At 30.4% G+C, this 21086-nt stretch overlaps 1 protein-coding gene across 1 annotated transcript in view; it reads left to right on the forward strand.

Annotated features, from left to right (window-relative positions):
* Nucleotides 1–21086, forward strand: part of LOC148277555 (uncharacterized) — a 320355-nt gene that overhangs the window by 279057 nt on the left and 20212 nt on the right. The window contains exons 9-10 of the mRNA XM_088232727.1: nt 218–340; nt 19355–19506. Of these exons, the coding sequence (XP_088088853.1) occupies nt 218–340; nt 19355–19506 (275 nt within the window). The remainder of the gene's footprint in view (nt 1–217; nt 341–19354; nt 19507–21086) is intronic.

The raw sequence follows: 21086 nt of genomic DNA on the forward strand, positions 1-21086 counted from the left end.
TTTTTAAAAGTAACTAACCGTTGGTTCTAAGAAAATTAACACTCAATGGGATACCTACTTATTTCATAATTGTTTTCTGTTTGCTTATTTTATCTTGTTTGTTTCTTTCGCTATCCGCTAGAAGCATCTGTGTTGGTTGGTACTGTCTGTGACGTGCACTCTAAATGATATTATTAAATACTAGAAGTAAAGTGAGGTGTTTTCTGATATTGCGCAGGTGCTGAGTGACGGCCATACAGCAGCTCCGCTTATTAGGTTAGGTTACCTACACGCCATGAGGGGAGGGAAGACATTCTTCGCCCACTTCCAGCACCTCTCGAGTGACCGCGATTTTCCACAGGTAAATACTAATTTAATATCAGACATATATTTACAAAAAGAAAATTGAAGAAAAAAAATATTTGTAATATTTTTAAATAAGTAACAATGGGGTACATACACAAATTTATTAACGCCCTTAGGGCGTTTGCATACAACATATTATTTTAAATAACAATTTACAGCAAGTGCATTCAATAAAACCTTCATAGTGATATATAATGCTAAGGGAAAAAAAATATATAAATTAATGTTAGTTTTCATACAAAACGAAATAAATGCATTTGACTATTATAAATGAGCAAAAAACGTGACATTAAGTTGGTTTTTTAATCGCCTTAAAGTCGAGTTAAATCAATTGATATCACTAGTATGTTCGTTCCCAAGAAAAGAGAGCCCTGAGAACAAATAATTAATACCTGCATTTTTATTCCGAGTCTGACAATATATTGAAATTAAGTATAACTCATCATTGTAATATACATATATTTGTTTTCAATCTGGAACACCGCTGTCTTGAGTTCGATTTTCGACATGGTCGACATGAAATATTTATTTAAAAAGGTGTCAGACACTAGAATATTTCAAAGTTCCTGGACTGGCACCTTAAAGCATAAGACTAACCATCTTGATCATATTGTCATAATCAAGGTAAGCTGCAATTGATATACCAATGCAATGCCTTATGCACTTTTATTTGCGGAAAGGAAATGAAGATGATTTAAATATTGTTTAAACGATGAAAAATTTTAAAATATAATAATATCAAAGCATCCACTTTGTGATCGAAAAAATGTTAGTAAATACTTTGATATATACACTTATCGACTTATGTACGTCTACCAGTTTTTAGACGTGTCTGTCTCTTCTTTCAAACACTACACTAACATGTTTATTCCACTGTACACCGTGAAGGTGGTAGTTGTACAATATTTGGTTTAATCATTTTTATTTACTACTATCGGTGAGATTAGCATTTTATTGAAATTTTTGTACTGACGACGATTCTAGGTCGTCTCGAAACCGGTAGACATAGAAAAGTTTATAAGTAGTTCCATACAAATATTGACAATATTAAAAGCGACAATTTACTACCGAAAAAAAAACACAAATTTAAATGGGGTAATTATTATTTAACAATTAAATATAACTAAACTCTTTCAACTAGAATCCTTAAAATTTATTCATAAATTACCCACTGATGTTATTGTCGACGAATAACTAAAACTTATAAAATTATAATCAATATGGACACAATACGAGAATATCAGAACAATATATTTATTTTTTAAATAAATTTATTGGATAGATAAGTATACATATTTAATACTAGGAAAATTACATAAAACTAGTGGAAAATGAATTCCTAGCGTCTTCTGGTTAGGTAGTTTCCTTATATACAAATATTTTATAACATTTAGGATAGTCTCCATCCAACATGGTTTAGCCTGTTCTAAGATGGAGATTTTACATTAACAATTTTCTAAAACCTGACAAGGACAGTCGAGACTAATAAACCCGGGACTATATATATAATATATATATATATTAATACAATTAACTACCAGACAAAATTACCCAAAAAACTCTGACAACTTTTACAAAAGATGTCAAAAATATTATCATTAGCTTTAAAGTACAAATTTTAAAAATTAGAATTGTTTTGTTAAATGTTCGTTACCTGTGAGGGTTTGTAAATAAATTTCAAATAAAAAAATATTAAAAAAATAAATTTAAACAAAACACTCCGAATACACGCATAAAATATCATTATCATGTACTTATTCGCAACAGATAGTGCAGACGGCACTGCATTTGTACATCAAATACAGCGCATATTGACTATCGTATGTTGTATATTACCTTACCCAAAGATCTAACTATTTGTTTTTCAAAACGAATTTAGCATAAACAGTATACAGGTACATATAAATTTGTACCGTTGTCTATAAAATGTGTTATTTGTATTGAATAAATAATCTTGAAAGCTTTGCTGAAAGTTATACTGTGTAATGAAACATTTAATTCAAAACTTACTGACTATAAATCTATAACTTTACTAAACAAACGGCAACGATAAATTTGAAATATCTATTATCAAAAACCAACTCCAACAATTTAAACTTATCTAATTAAAGTTTATTAACTACTCAATTGAATATTGATTATATTTCATCGTAAATTTACTTATATTTTCTGTTCATAGAAAACAATTATATGAAAAAGAAAACCACGTTTTCTTCCTACATTTTGTTAAAAATATTTGTAAAATGTACATATTTTTTAAAAGCAAAAAGAAAAAAAGAGCTTCTGTTTTAATCGACTTGTGGTTAGCTCTTTTGACTACTGGAAGAAATGTCGTGACGCGGACGTGCGACATTTTAAGATTCATTTTCTGATAAGTTAAATTGAAATATTTCATAAAAGACAAAAGATATGTCGGGATTAGGACGTTGTTTTCAAATATCCAGATAAATTCGCAAATTGATCATTTTTATTATTATCCTGAATTGGAACCTTTATTCTCTTATGGAAAATTGAATTCAATGCACTGCAATAGATACAATTATGCAAAGCTTCCATATGTGTGTATAAAGGTTAAAAAAAACAAACACACCTTTACTGATGCGATATTTATAACCACCGGAAAAATGATAAAAATATTAAGATTCAATTTTAATTTGTCGCAACATAGAAGGAAAACATTTTAAAATGGTAATATTGAAGACAATATTACAGGGCTTATTATCTGTTATTGGCTGATTTGAGTGCCAATTACACGCTGTGTAACATTCACTATTCTGCCAATGTTTAAACATCCACATTTCCTCAATCCCTCTATCTTTTGACCTTTGCAAAGTAAAAAGGCTGAAGCCTTTATTATGTGAGTGAGGTTTACCCGGTTGAATCATTTCACCAACGCCTGAAAACCTTTTTCTAATTTTTATACTTCTTCTTGTACAAGTTAGTTTAATCAACAATGTCTCGAGTATGTCCAAATGCCTGTTGACAAACTAACCAAACTCGCAACTTAAACTAACCAATGACAGGTCATAAGCCCTGTAAATATTCCCTGTAAACAAATTTGGACCTTAATTACTCTCTAGGGAGGAAATCCAGCCTGTATAAAAACATTTGGAAATATTCAAAACATTGTTGACCATGATACGAATTTAAGAAAACAAAATATTTTTAAAAGGATGTCTAAAGGTCATAAAATCAAATGGTAGAAAGTTGAAAACAAGCGAAAAGTTAAATTGTGTCCTTGTATACTAATTTAAACTTTTAGATTAAGGAATTTCGGGTACATTTTACTTGTAAGTAGGAAAGAATTTTTAACTAATTCGAAATGTAAATTATCTTTTGGAAATCTTTCTCAAAACACAAAAATTCTGTAATTTTAAAAAAATAGGTTAATGCATTAAAAGTAATTTTTTTTTATATATTAAATAAATTATTTGTACATATGGACTCGAAAAAACATTTTTTTTAAATATTTATAAAATTTTGATGTTTGAATGTAAAAAAAAAAACTTAAGTGAATCGTTTATGAGTTTTATTGAAAATTAATATCTCATTTTCAATATAATTTGTATCCAATATAGTTTCGCATATTAATAACACATTCTGCATCAAAATAAACAGTATTTTATGATTGTCTTGGTTCATTTAAAAATGTTTCCTTAAGATATCTTTATTAATTTTTTTTTTAATGCCACCCCTAGACCAGAACCCTAAAGCGTAAGACTATCACTTTGGCTTCACAAATATAAAAAAATAAAAGAGATGTAATCCGATTGGAATACCAATGCGTTACCCTATGCGCAATTGTGCGCGATGAAAAAGAATGATGATGATCATCACAATATTTGAGTCTGTTCAAATGTTTGTTGACATTTAAAATTAGTTAAAATTTCAAATCTTAATGACTCCTGAGGGGGTGAAATCCAGTTTTTTTGTCTGCAAATATTTGGACAAACTCAAATATTGAAATAAAACCAACTGGTCCAAGACAACGTTTAAAAATTGGAAAATTTCAGGCGTTGCCTAATATGTGAAATAATTCAGTCAAATGAATATCTTCACAACAATAAAGGTTTCAGCTCTTTAACTTCACTAAAATAAATAAATGGAAAAATTGAACAAATACGGATTTTCAAACATAGACAAAACGGTTAATATTAGACAATGTGTAAAATGGCCTCTTTAACCAGCCAACGACAGGTCATAAGCCTTGTAAATACTCAGACCTCCATATTACTTCTTTAAGGTATTTTCCATCCCTGTTGTAATTTTTTAATCTCAATGATGATTATTCTTTCAGAAAAATCATTCCCAAAAGCGATTGGATAAGTGCTTTGCAAATGAATTTATTGTTCAAACTATTCTGATATAACTAGAATGATATGAAAATGTTTGTGGCAACTATAATGCACGAAAAAAATAATGACGAACATAGTTTCAGAAAAATCATTATACAAAAGATTAGATAACTACAAACTATTTTGATATAACTAGAATCATATGAAAATTTTTGTGGCAACTATAATGCGCGAAAAAAATTATGATGAACATATCAGGTAACAAAGGAATCTGAGTCATTTTTGAAATTCAAATCTGGTTTGAGTAACTAGTTTGCTCGAACGGGAATAGATTTCTGCGATCAAATGTGGACTAACTGGTAAATGATTAATATGTTTTTATAAATGTAAAATGTAATAATGTATTAAGTATCAATTATGTATATAAACTTAATATATATGTATATGTATGTATAAAATATAATATAAATATGTATGTGCGAATATATATGTATTTATGTGTGTGAATGTATGGTTATGAATGCATTACAAGTGCCCCGACTCAACACGGATTTTTTAGCAAGTCGGAGCAAGTTCACAGACATGGGTCGTTCCTGATTGTGTCACTATAAACTGTGTCTTTGACCTTAACAAATGTATATTTAATATAATCAATAAATAAAATAAATAAATATCAGAAAAATCATTATAAAAAATATTGATGTTTTTTGTTGATATTTCTTGATAAAACTCCATAGTTAATGATTATGGTAAAAATATAAATAAACTTATCAATGAAACTTCTTGGTTCAGTTTTACTTTTTATTATTTTGACCAACGAGCGCTTTCGCCTAAGTAGGCATCTTAATACGGAAACAAGCGATGTGCTCACAACATTTGTGGTTCATTCGCGAGTGTCTGTAAATGTTGTAAACTGTTCACCAGTCTTGAAGATGCCTACCTAGGCGAAAGCGCTCGTTGGTCAAAATAATAAAAAGTAAAACTAAACCAAGAAGTTTAATTGATAAGTTTATTTATAATTTTATCATAATCATTAAATATAGAGTTTTATCAAGAAATATCAACAAAAAACATCAATATTATTAAAAGTGCAAGTGCAGCAGAATTGATAGTGTTTTACAACAAATTAAAACGGAAACAAGCGATGTGCTTACAACATTTGTGGTTCATTTGCGAGTGTCTGTAAATGTTGTAAACAATTCACCAGTCTTGAAGATGCCTACTTAGGCAAAAGCGCTCGTTGGTCAAAATAATAAAAAGTTAAACTAAACCAAGAAGTTTAATTGATAAGTTTATTTATAATTTTATCATAATCATTATATAAAAGATTAGATAACTGCTCTGTAAATAACTTCTTCGCTTTCACTATTCCAAAATATCCAAAACGATGTAAAAATGTTTAAAGCTCAACTGAGTTCATAACTATGAACTATTTTGTGCAAATGAGAGAATTATGATTATTTTTAAAAAATCATTCCAAAAATTAATTTGATAACTCTTCTGCAAACGATATGCAAATGTTACTATAGCTTAGTTATGCACCGTCGTGTTATAATACAATAATGATGATAAAAACAATTTTAGAAAAATCGTTTCGAAAAATTATTGGATAACTGCTCTGTAAATAGTTTCATTAATATCACTGCTCCGAAATGACTGGATGGATATGGAAATATAATTATAGCTCAGTTATGATATGTGAATCCCTAAACTACTTCGAAATATAGTAATAGGAGAAACCTCGAAGGTAGACTAGACAAAATTTCGGAACATCGTGGAACAGAAAAATAACCGATGTAAAGTCTGAATAAAATAAAGTGAAAAACATTTGCTGGAAAATCACTAAAATAATGAATGCATTGGAACAGAAACTTTTCAACCCTGAAAGTTTCTGAGTGAATAAATTAAAGAATGTAAAAGGCGAAATAAAAAGATTCTCGGGAAGAGCTCAGATAAAGGACCTTTAGCTTAAGTCAGTCGTCAATATCCCGAATTTGTTGGAGCGAATTCAAGCTAAATTACTTTTGTGTGCCGAAATAAACTCAGAATTTTCTCTTTCCTGGCGAAATCATACAAAAGGTTTTATTTATCTTTTTCAAATTCTTTTCCTGATCTAGGAAATTGGCGATGACCAAAAAATCCATTGAATCCTAAAGTAAATTGTAAAACTTCGGTTTGTGGGTTTGTCTTTTTACCCACTAATCAAATCATTCCTTATAATACTACATATATGTATATCATAATAATTATTATTATTCACAGTAATTTTAGTGTAATTTTTTTTATCTTCTTCTTTTCTTCATAACGCAGTTTATTTTTATTTTATTTATTTATTTAGACTCTATATCAAAATACAATTTTACGTTCACTTTGCCCAGGTAACAAGGGTACATACCCCGTTCCAAGCTAGGCAATTACATTTTAATATATTATAATGGTTAACAAATTAATAGAGAGCACAGACAAATAAAATATAAACTTATTCGTATACACATTTTGATACATATACATACACACATACACATATACACATATATACATATATATATATATATATATATATATATATACACACATACATATATACACAAACACATATATACACCCATGCGCATACACATACATACATTCATAAAAACATAGACAATTTATTTATGCGAAACTTCATGGTTGCCATCAATAAATACATATTTTTTAATTATTCCTCATTTTTTATTTTATTTTCGACATCCAGTAAGAATCTCCAATCCGTTGCATGCATCAACTTTTTTGACTCCCTACGACCAATGTCATGAAAGAGCGAGGTCAACACCAGTTATTAATATAATGCAATCATTTTTTTGTGTTTGTCTTCTGGCATAAGAATCGGTCCGATAATGGTTTATTTTATCATCATTCTGTTTCATTCATAACTTTCTTTTATCATAGCATAACTTACTTTTAAACTGATAGTAAATGTTTAATAATTAACATTTAACCTTTATTCGTAATATTTCAAATCGAAATATCAATGAAGACATGCGACATATTTTCAACATACATTTATGCTTCCATATAAAATTAAGATAACTGATAACAAACAATATTCCAAAAGAGAAATATAAATCTGGCTGAAGAAAATTATGATAGTAGAAATAAAATTTAAATTTTGAATGACATGTCAAATACGTAAAAAATAATATTATTTTAGCACCACACTCTTCTCCAAAACAGGAATCCATAGTGAGAAGGCCTCCTAAATTACTTATGTATATGAAATATTTCATATGGTAAATTAAAATTAGAAACAAAATTTAACAAAATATTATTGAATTGAGCAATAAGTTAGGGCTATGTTTGATAAAAATTGAATAATTAAATATTTTAAGCAATTGCTTTTTATCCGAACGCCTTTTTTTACGGAAATGAACAATTAAAAATTATAGATGATTTATATAAAAAAAAACAGTTATGACACGTAGTGTCGTTTTGCCTACTCAGACCACAAAATTTTCTAAGCAAACAACAAAATTATCTAGAATTTATTTATAAATCATGTTTTTTTAAACTAGAAAACTTTACATAAAAAAGGTAATTGAAAGCATTTTGAAATATTTAAAAATTAAGTGATTTAATATACTAACCATGAGCTGTCTTTATTCTTTTAAAACATGAATATTTTCTAACTTTTTTTAATTAGAGACAACATGTCTACGCTTACTAAACAAGTGCTGTATATTAAAGTTTTTCTAATTTCCACAAATGTACGGCTAAGCCAAAGCGAATTTAATTGTTTCGGAGAAGAGCTTAAAACCATTTTATTTTAAATGGTTTCTTATCTACGAATAAAAGTAGAATGCTTTATTTAAGAAACCATCCAGAGATCTAGCTACCTTCATTCGCAAAATGGTGAATATTACAAACAGTGTGTGAAGTTTTCAGTTGAACTAGCTTATGACAGATCATAAGTTATGTTGATGCCATGACCAACATACTCCGTTCTCAAAAGATTCGAATATCTGTTAAAATAAAATAAATCTATTAGAATGACAGTTTTAAGAAAAAATCAGTATACAGTACAGTTTAATAAATAAATCTACCATTTATGTAAATATACAAAAAAACAGAAGGTATCTTAAGAAGAATGGTGGATTGATTTTTCTTTCTCTAAACGTATTCCCGTATTTTCTCCCTATATTATGGTACTTGGGCAGTAATTTTTGTATACTCTGTAGATATTTACCATTGGCATGTCTTTCGTTTAGCATTTTTAAAATTATATCTCATCGGAGCTTGGACCATCCAAAAACCCAAAAAAGCACCTAGTACTATCTGCCGTTTTTGGACGTACGGTATCGAATATGAAAAAATATGAAAAATAGAAAAGGCACCGAAACAGAAAATATTATTTTTAGACTCTCTTATAAAAAACAACCAAAACGGTTTAATTTTGGTGTGCGGAAAACAGGACAGTGAAACGTTGATTTTGTCAATTTTTAGGCAAAATCAATTCAACGCCATGTACAAGTGACTTTTTCGCACAATATCGAGGAGGGATTTGCGAGAGGATGACAGAAAAACAATGTTCAAATACCTATTCATCAAAATTTCCAGACACCGCATATCCTTTCAATAAATTAAAGAAGTTTTATTTTATTTAAATACACACAAAAAAAATCCCTTCAGTCAAAGTAAAGTTTGTCCGTGGTCGGACGTATTAATGTATCAGACGATTCTAATTTGAGCACTTCGGAGATCGTCGGCACCCTGACTTCCAATGGTTTTCTGATGACCATAATAAAGTGGATATGCTCCCCCTCCCTTCCCTTGTTCCCGACACCCTCTCCACCCCCCTTGCCACTCCTAGCCGGACAGGCGACTAGTCAGCTCCGCTGTGGAGTGCTATTATTGTAATGGCCAAAGGACTTATCCAATCTTAATTTATTGTGCCATTTGGCTGTAATAGGAAATTACAACGGAATTTTCTTAGAATAGGAGTTTATTTGCAATCTTTTTACAGCCTGAATGTTTCTTTTGATTTTCTAATGGTTAGATAATAAGAGGTTCATAATCCAAATATTCTGGTAGATAAATACAATTCATTTTTTACAAATAAAAATACGTATTATATTATATATAGCTGTGAAGAACTTTAATATATTAACCCTAGATTAACCATAGATTTAGAAGAGTTTTTGAAAATTTTATTTTTTAATTATGTTTTAAATATAATAAATTTAAAAAGTTACAAATGCTTGAAAACCATTACATGTTTTTTTTTTAAACTTTTCATGTAAAAAAAATATGGGAACAAATTTACACCGTCATTTAATTGCAATATAAAAATAACTTTTACAAAAATAAATCTAAAAAGCGCAATATAATCAAACCACAAAAATATTTTTTAAAAAAAACCCTGCTATCATAATTATAATATTGAGATTTGTAAAGGCGTAGAAATTTACACAAGGACGGGGGACAACTCTAAGCAAGACTTATCTCAAGGAGTAATTTTTTTGAGTTAATTACTTCAAAATGGCCAAAACTACAAAAAAATCACAAAATATGTACCCACTGTGATTAGTTACATCATTGCGTTCTTATGTAAGGAATAATATAAGAGATACATGAGTTATTTTAAACCAGGGAAAATTTGTACCTTCGCGTCAAAGAATAATACCCGTATGCAGAGACAAACCTTAAGGTGAGGAAAGTACATTCTATTGTCTTCACCTTCGGGTCATTCTCTGCATTTGAAATTAGAATATACTTTCCTTACCTTAAGTTTTGTCTCTGCATACGGGTATAAGAGGTTAAAACATTTCTCAACAAGGCCACAGTTGACTATCTCACCAGATCTTCTCACTATAGTCAGAAGGAAAATAACAATTTCCAGTGTATAAATATAAACTGAGAAAAAAAACAAAAAAAGCAATAAACCTCTTCCGCTCTATGTCCAAGCGGATGTAGAATACAGTTCTGTATGTGAAATAGAATCGGAACCCTAGATGAGTGTTTTGACTAGATGGCTTCTTTCAGACAAACATCCTGAATATGTGATTCGAGTGAAGAAAGTCTGTCTCGTTTTAAAGTAGTTGCCGCGTTTGATTATCATTTTTTAATTTGGGTAAGTTGCATTCCTAACAAGGAGGACTTCGAAATATTAATTTCAAAGGTTGTGCAAACTGCACTATTTCATTGTTCCTGGACTGGCACCTGAAACGTAAGACTGATCACTTTATCTACGTGTAACATACGATAAAAATACGCAACTTTTGGTTTGTCGATTCAGTGCCCAGTGTACCTCTAAGTGCGGAAAGGGAAATAATGACGATGATGAATGAACCTCTTTGGGTCTACGCATACTTTTACAGAGCATTTTACTTGTGGTGGGATGGTTTAAATAAGAAAATTCAGTGCTACGGGAAATATGATATGAAAAAGTATTTCTAACGTGCGGTAAAACTAAGAGAATTAAATTGTTCGCTGAAGTTTTTTGAAAATGTATTACAAAAATAATGAAAGCAAACTACTTTGAACGACGTCACAATTTCTTCTGGATTAACCAATGATCGATTGCTGAGATAGATTTTTGGTTTACGGAAAAAGTAATTTAAAAATTACCAAACTTTAAACATTCATAGCGCTGATAATACGATATGTAAAATATTTCTTTACACACAACGTAAAAAATACTATAATGTACGTTTATTTAGGTCTTGTGGTAGCGTCGCGGACTAAGGGGTCAGTGGTCCGACGTTCGAACACAGCCGACAAAAGTAAGGTTTCATTTACTCGTTTTCTGCCCCCCAAAACTAAACCATTTTAGTTGTTTTTTTTATTTTTTATAAAGTTTATCAAAATGAAATTATCTGTGCCGGTACTTTTACCGTTTGACAAAATTATTTATCAAATTATATTTGCACATCATTCGTCCGAAGACGGCAGATAAAACTGGGCGCTTCTATGGGTTTTTGTATGGTTTTAGCTCCCATATGAAAGAATAAGTCAATACATTAAAATGATATAGACGCGCCAATAGTAAATATCTACAGAGGGTAAAAAATTACTGCTTTAGCGCAATAATCCAGGAATAAAATATGGGAATACGTTTGTATGAAAAAAAAGCATAACGATTTTCTAACAGAAAACAGTCTCGTAAATATTCGGGAAAGTCGTGAAAAGTTTTTTTATTAAAATACTTAAAATATTACGGAAAACTTTTTTAAAGAGATACTCGTAGTATAGCTTTTTTCTGGCTTATGACCCGTTCACATCTGGTTTGAGTTTACACATCGTATCATCATAATCATTCGCTTCCCGCACCTAATGGTACATAGCTCAATGTCAATGTCATAGTGCAATGCTCTGCATTTGTACACCAACCGCAGCGTATCTTGAAAACATTGGTAACAAAGGTAAGATGGCCAGTCTTACACTTCAGGTACCATTCCAAGGACTATTAAATATTTAATAGTAAGACTACCTTATTTGATAAATAAGTCATTTCAACCATGTCGGGAATCGAACTCGAGAATCTCTTGTATGGTAGGCAAACGCGCTAACCATTAGACCAAGAGGCGGACAAATATATACCTACTGTATAAAATTAACCATTTTATTTATGTTTGAATATTCATATTTCTTTTACTCTTCCATCGGTCGGTTTTTAAGAAACTTTTATTTTTGGAAGATATTTGTTTATTATAAATGTACAATTTCATTATTACACAATGATTAAATTTCATGACTTGACTTGCTAGTAGCATTCAAGTAACTTTTTACATATTCTAATTTTATTTCTATGTTCAAATAAGTTCTGCATTGATAGTACAAACTGTACTAGAAAATGTAAATTGACTTAAGGCAGACTGGAGTTTGAACATCGAACCTCCGATCCATGAGTCCGAGAAATTACCACAGGACTACATCGAGACTCGTGTGATTTGCATTGACGTCAATCTCAAATGCCTTAAGGGAAATTAAAAAAACGTTACTAAACATCAAAAACAAATAAACGTTTTAATAATGAAATCGGAAACGCGTAATTTGAAAATACTTGACATTTTACATAATTTAATTTCATTGGGTGTATCGTTTGTCTTTGAATCAGAGGGGGATTAAGATATGATATATAGGTCAAGGAAGCGATCGTTATAGGGACTAAGGAAATATGTAATGCTCTTTACTGCTTTCAAATAAATAAATCATCGAGATTTTAGCAGCTTAAGGAAGTGGCGGCCACTTCTTCCCTCCCTTGCGTAATTCCCTCCTCTCCCCATTCAAGTACCAACGATATTCCAAAAGAATTTGACTCTCAAAAGAAAAAAACACAGTAACCTACAGATAGCAAAATGTGCTCGGAATTGTCATATCTTACATAAGTCGCTAGCTTTTTGGCGTTACTCCGTTTCTTTCATATTTTTTTTTTAAACGTTGAAACCCAGTACTGTAAAAAAACATACGTTTATTCTTGGTACTAACATATTTATTAATTTATGAAACGGCAATTGGTGCCTTTAATCTTACAAAAATACATTTTTAATAAAAGATAAACACTTCAATATAATGTGAAAAAAAAGTAACATAAATACGATATCAAAGCATGTTCATATCAAAAATATACTTAGATATGGATATCATAAAAAAATAAAAATTGTAAAAAAATTGAGTTAAAAAAACAATGCGTGCATACATAATTAAAACTTTGAAAAGAAAAGGAGTTTTTTTTTAATGGTACTTAATATAAGTTTATCAAATGTAAAAAGCAACAACCGGCAACATTGTTTGAATCATTAAAAAAAAATATCTAATAAAGTACACACGTAAAGTAAAGTACACCTATACAATCTTATATATTATTATAATAAAAATGATTAACTGTGTCTATCACGCACGGGTCCGTTTCATACGTATTGTGCCAATCCACTCGGTCCGGTAAAATAAAGGTGGGTTGACACTAATTTATTATTCTCTTTTTTGGTCTTATTTATTTAGTTTCTACTCACGAGTGAAAACTTTGCTAAAATAAATCGAGTAAAGATTAATCGGCCTCATGGAGTACTATTTCGTGTGCTTTAATTAATCTACCCTATTTTTTTCATGGTGCAGTGCTTTGTTGAACGTTAGACTAGATAGGCGGATAAGAATTTGACCTCTATCCTTTAAGTAAATCGTACTCGTTTTTGTCTGATAAAATTTGTCGTCAATTGCTAATTCAGTATTGCACTGTCTAAACGCTGTGTATGAGAGAGAAAGAAGTTTCAATTTCTCGGTCATAACTCCAATAAAATTCATTGAAATATCAAAAGTCATAACATTAAAATGTCAAAACATGTTGAAAAAATCACCAATTTGTAGCGTTTAAATGTCACATTTCAAAATTTCAACCTTTCAATTCAATATCATTAAAAAATGTTTCTCGATTAAATGAATTATGCTATATGTGAAAAGTAATGTGTGTCAATTCTGGGATTATAAAGATCTATCTATCGGTAAGTCTTTTATTTTTTCCGTTTGTATATTTTCATTAATGAATTCTCTTTAATTTAATATTTACGTTACACATTTTCAATCATTTAGTTTTTTTTTATTTACGCAAATATTTATATTTTGGAGGATTTTCCGCTGTTCTATGTTAATCGTTTACTACCCGAACTTTTTTATTTAGATATTAAATATATATTATATTATCTGTAAATTTGGTGCGGTTTTAGCAGCAGTGACAAATTTCTCTTTATGCATTTAGATTGCTTTGAACAAAAAAAAAGTGTTGCCCAAATGAGCAATATTTCAAAACGCTCAAGATCTAATCAACCGAGGCCCGAGGCCGATGAATTGAGGCCGTAAAACAAAGCCCGAAGGGCCAAATTCCTAAGCATTGAACAGTCGGTGTAACCAAAAATTACAATGTAAAACTGTTATGAATTTTTTTCAAATATCGTTATTATTTCCTTTCCGCACCTAATGATGCTTAGGGAACTGAATTGGTACACCAATTGCAGTGTATCTTGATAAGCTTTGTTACATGAAAGTAAAATTATCAGTCTTACGCTTTAGGTGCCAGTCCAGGTTCTATAAAATAGTGGTGTGTAAAAACACATTTTTAATAAATATTTCATGTCAGGAATCGAACCCAAGACCTCTTGCAAAGTAGGCAAACGTGATAACCACTACATCCCGAGGCCACACAAACACACACTGAACATACGAGAATACTAAAAATACGAAAAAACGTCGTGAGTTACTGTGTTTTTATTTTCGACGGACAAATTATTAAGCTGTCCGATTTGGACTATTTTTCCCGGTCTTTTTAATTTTACCCCGGGTCTTCGGAAATATTCACCCCAAGAGAGACGTACCCACTAATTTACCAGAGTTTTGTAAAATACTGATTCTTGTCTTAACTTACTCTTGCTGTTCGCAATTTCAGTTACCACGCTTTCAATTAATTGAAATAATACAGCGTGTTTTGATCATTAACAGTATTATTTATTTAATGTTTACACTCATAACGGTATCCCAGCAGATAAGAAGAGAATAAAAGAGAGGATGGCGCCTCCAAACCAGAACTAACCAGCTAAAGAAAGCTAGCTTTAACAGAAAAATCCATCAGAAATCGCAACGAGAAACCACTCCGTTCATCATTTCTCAGGAATCACTACAGCTAGTACGTCAATAAGCAGTCGTCTTGGCCGTGGAATAAAAAAGTAGCGGTGGATAAAAATGCTTTCGCTGCAGTGATCGCCAACGTCGGCGTCGTCGGGAAACCCAACAAGACACCAGAAGAAAAATAATTTATTTGTTGTAATTTCATTTAATTAGTAGAGTTACAAAACTCGCTCTGAAAGCTTGTTCTGCTGAAGGGAAAATCACAATTTATTCATTTTTTAACAATGCGTTTCCCAATATACGTATGAGTCGGACTCATTTCTAATATAAAAAATAGATTGCAGATACAATTATAAATATTATTTTTTGAGAGAAACATTTGCGTTCATTTGATTAACATATGTTTAACGAGTTGTAAATAACTCACTATTAGAAAATGAGAATCAATTTTTCAAAAAAAGCGGGAGTGCGAATCTCGGACGTCTGATTTGTGAGTCCATGACAGTAGCAACAGGATCACAGCTGGATAATTTTTTGATTTTGTAAAATCAAATAATGATGACTTGTTTATAGCGAATTAGTTTGCGGGTTTCCATTTTAATAAATTGTTATGAAATATAAATATATTTTTGGATGAAATAATAATTTTATTTTTTAAATATACAAGAATATTTAAAGTGATGCGTTTTGACTTGTTAAAACATTATTAAACTAACCTAAGTACTTACAAAGTTTCCTCATATACTCACAATAATTGCTGTTTAATAATGTTATCGTTTGTGGGAGGTATTTAGCAAGTAATGAGGTTTTCTATATGCTATAAACCTAGATGAGGATAGTAATTAAAAATCCATTAGGATATGCTGAATAAATTTTATTAAACACATTATGGTTATATAAATGAAGGCTTCCATTATTAAAAAAAAAAACAGGGCTTTAGCTTTAAAATAAATACAATAATTGAACGTAGTTATGCAGAAAGCAGCCAGTCAACAATTTTGAAAAAATAAGATATTGATCTTATCAAAATCAGGAATGTCAATTCTACGAGTATGTTCTGTTCAAAATAGCCAGGCCGTTATGATACAAAAAACCGTAATAATTACCTTCTGAAAATTCCATGACGTCAAAATGTCATGAAATTGTATATTACCCATGCATTTAGAGTTCGTACGAGGTTTTATTCAATATTAGATCTGGCTGTCAATTATATCATGAAATCTGGTCAAACACATGGTTACACTTTTTTTTTCAAAGTAAAAAACATTCCAACTGTTTTGTAGATTTGGTTACTCACTCTTTTCACAAAAGTACTATTATCTCAGATTCACTTTTCTATGGCTAGCTGCTTTCTGTATAATTACGTTCAATTCTAAGAAAACATCATCACTTACTAAAATACTCCCATTATTGGTTGAATTTGTTCCGACGTTTCAGCTACCTGCTGCAGGAGATATCTTCAGAATGTAGATCCATAAACCTTTCTTAAATCACAAAACGAAAAGTTTTTTAGAAAACAACCTTAAGGCTTATAGGCCTAATAGGCTTTATTACAAATTATCATCATTCTCTTTTGGCACCTAATGTTGCATAGGGCACTGCATTGGTACACCAATCGCAACGTTTCTTTATAAATTTTCTTACAAGAAGGTAAAATGATTAATCTTGCGCTTCAGGTGCCAGTCAAAGGACTATGAAATATTCTGATGTGATAACACCCTATTAAATAAATATTTCATGTCAACCATGTCGGAAATCGAATCCATGACCTCTTACATGGTGGGCAAACGCGCTGACAACTACATCACTAAGCCGCACAAATACACTGCAATATTTCACTGTCCTGAACTGGCACTTTAAACTAGACTTATCATGTTTATGTAAAAGATGGTCCAGGTAAGTTACATTTGGCATACCAAAATAGTGCCCTGAGCACCATCGGGCGAGGATATGAGTATGGTGATAGTGATGATTTTAAGGAACTCACATTGTTTATTAAAGTTGTCATTATTTTTTTAACATATTTCTTTATACATTTTTTTATTACTTATTGTAAACAATGTTTTGAGTTTGTCCAAGTTTTTTTAGACAAGGACTGATTTCAACTCCCTGGGGAGCTGTTAATATTAACATAGCACTTGCAATGCATTCATAAACATACATGTTCATACAAACGTACATACATACGTATATATTCACACACATTTATCGTCAGGTTTATGTCGCGCAAGTTGGTAACTAAAATGAGATGCCTTTATAAATTTATTAATTTATTTATTTACGGTTCCATGAACCTTTTACATAATTACAAAAAAAACAGTGAAAAAAAATAGCATAATATTAAAAAAGAACAAAAACATCGAGAAAAATATACAATGGTAAACAGTATTTACATATAAAAAAATTAATATTACATCTTTAACAAATATAAATATTAACCTATTTAAAAGAAAGGTAAATTGAAGAAAGTAGAAGTTTTAAAAAAGAGGAAGAGAAAAAAAAGAGAAAAAAGAAAGAAAAAGAAAGTGTTTTAAAAGTAAAGTTAAAAGTTGACTTCATAGTTTATATAAATATTAATTACTACTACCATCACGCTATTTCTCCGTAGGGGTAGGCAGAGAGAATGGACCGCCACACACGTCTATCCTGGCATACAATCCTAGCCTCTTGCACATTCATACATCTTGTCATACATGCCCTTCGGTTCTGTCTGCTTTTGACATGACCAGACTTAAGATTTTGGTTTATCTGATCATGCCACGTCTTTATTAATACCAAACAATAATAAATTTAAAAAATAAATATACACTCATGAGTTAGGAGTTAAAACAAAGGTGAAGAACTAATCATTATTTGAACTTTTATTTGATAATTCTTTTTAAAAACACAGGATTTGATCATCAGCAGCGTGGTATAAAATAAATCTAAATCATAACTATATTGATTTGCAAGTCGCTGCATAAGAATAATTAGTGAATTCAATGAAAATTAGTACCATGATGATGACTGCAAAACAAAAAAATTAGTCTTGTTGGTCTATGTGGAATGCGAATACGGAAGTTTAGTAAAGTTAACAGTTCTAGGCAATTTATTTTATTATTTAATAATTTATAAATAAACAAGAGGTCATTTACTGTCCTCCTGCTTGATAGTAATGTTAAATTCAAATTATTCATCAGGGATTTATAATTTATTTCTGACACAGGTAGACCTTATTTAAATTGAATGTGTTTTAAAAACTTTCTTTGTACTCATTCAAGATCATATGAATTGCAGTAATAAGCGAAACTCCAAACTGCAGATGCATACTCTAGCTGTGATCTTACAATAGAACAAAATAAAATTACGATTGCTTCAATATTTTGAAAATACTGAATGTTATAAATAACAAAACCTAACATTTGCATTGGAGATAATTTCATAGTGAGGTGAGAAAAACTGAGGATCAAAAGTAACACCTACGTCTTTAATATAATGGACTTGTTCGATGGCTACAGTATTAATAAAATATTTTGACATGACGGAAACAGATATTCCGGATTAATTAAAGAATATATGTAAAAAATAATATTTCATTAATCTTAGTTAATAGTATTTAACCACTTACGGACTTTTTATTTCTACCGGTTTCGAGACGCACCCGTTTCTTTGTCAGGATACTCATTACACCAACCTGCAAAACACTAAAATACACTTTTATATTTACCATCACCGTGGTTTACATAGTATTAACGAAAAATGATATAAATTACACGTATAGTCAAAAGGAAAAAAAAACATGTGTCCTAATGAGCACTAAAATTAGGTTAATAATATTTTACTAATAGTAAATAATAGTTTGTCATCGAGTGCTCAGACATTATTTTTGATTAAGATTCAAATAAAAGAGTACATACAAATTATTGTATTCTGTGGTCAGGGTTATAAGGATATATAGTAAATTTTCAGGCGTTTCTTGAAGGTGGCTAGAGATTATATTATATTAGTTATAAATTTATTTATTTTACGCAACGCATCTATATGTAAACACACATATCGATCATTCGCCAGTTATACCACATTCTATCGCAGATATTCAAATACACTTTGATTAATAATGCTAATGAGTATTTGGGATTCCCCAGCGTTCCGGTTCGGTGCACGGAGAGGACATCCCGTACTGCTTCGGTCTGCCGCTAGTTGGCGGTCTACCCTTCTTCCCGCACAACTACACCGCACAGGATCAAGCCATTTCCAAGACGCTTATAGAATACATCACCAACTTCGCCAAGTCCGGGTAAGCAAAACAAACAGCGCCTTTACAGCGTGTGGGAAATTCTCGAATCATCCCTATTTCGCAATGTTTACTTCTGTCTTATTTGTGTGAAACTGTGTCGCGGTGACAATCAGAACTGTATTGCATTTTATTTAACAGAGATGAGATGCAAGGAATATGGAAGTCTAGGCATTTACAGGGTAAATGTCCTGTCATTGTCTGGTTTAAGTGGCCATTTTACACACTGTAATATTCACTGTTCTGCCTTTATTTAAACAACCTAAAATCCAATTGCCCATAAACATTCCGCAATCCATTCAATGGTACATAGGTTAATTAACGTTGCACTGGATGATACTAATTTTAAAAAGAACTTAATACAATAAAACAGATTGCTAATAATAATGTATATAATGAGAACTTAATTGATAAAATATTAAATCAAAAACTAAAACGCAAACTTACAAACAAATATTTATATTCGACTCCCACAGTAAATAAAGCAAACCCACGTAAACAGTGGAGGTGGATTCTTTTTATAAATGACATTCTTTGAAAAAAATTATCAAATTCCCTACCACCAAACATTAAACCGGCTTTCTACACAACTAATAATATAGGAACACTGTTAAAAAATCACAAAGACAAAGTCCGTAAATATAATAAATCTGGAATATACCAATTAAATTGTAATGATTGCGATTCAATCTACATTGGAAAAACTAAAAGAAACTTTAATATTAGAGTGGAAGAACACTTCAGATGCTTAAATAATAATAATTTTTCTGAATTCGCAAATCATCTGATAGAAAATAATCATAACTTCAATAAAGACACTGGATTAAAAGGACTTCATTTGGAAATAATATATTAAAATTGGGCAACTTAGAAATCTTAGAAATTAAAAAAGCGATTCATTATAAGAAAACAATAATTAATAACCAAATAAACAATATTTCTTTTAGTCCTCTCCTGTCTTACTTCGAAAATAATGATATCAGATTACCACCCGTGTAAGAAAAAAAACACTTGATTTATTGGGTCCACGTGTAGTATTTAGTGAACATGATAGAAATAAAATAAAAAGGAATCAATTCATTAGTTACGTAAACCTTGACAAAGAAGCTTGTTTGCTTGGAAACCGGTCGGTGAAAAATAAAAATTAGTTATTAAAAACAAAGTTGTTTTATTTATTTTATTTTATTAACCTAAAACTTCTTACCATAAACATAATATACTTAGTCTTGAGGATCGTCGATTGGTATTAGATATGGGGATTTTACATGCTATTCTTAATGGACGTCTTGATAGTCCTGTTCTGGATTCTGAGTTGGTCCTTAATGTACCTGGCTACCGCACCCGTCACACGAATCTATCTCTTTTCCATGTACCTACAGTTCGCACCAAGTATGCACAGAACTCTCCTCTGATTCGCTTGACGCGTAATTATAATGTATTTTTCAATAACATAGACATATTTAACTGCAGTTAACTCACTTTTTAAACCAAAATAAAAAAAAAACTATTATGTGAAAAAAATTATGTTTCTTTATAAAAAAAAAAAAATTTTGCATTATAAATTTAAGTTGTTTCTATTCACT

The sequence above is a fragment of the Micrasema longulum genome, unplaced genomic scaffold (genome assembly GCF_059751315.1).
Source record: "Micrasema longulum isolate JH-2025_06_02 unplaced genomic scaffold, ASM5975131v1 h1tg001012l, whole genome shotgun sequence".
NCBI classification, from domain to species: domain Eukaryota; kingdom Metazoa; phylum Arthropoda; class Insecta; order Trichoptera; family Brachycentridae; genus Micrasema; species Micrasema longulum.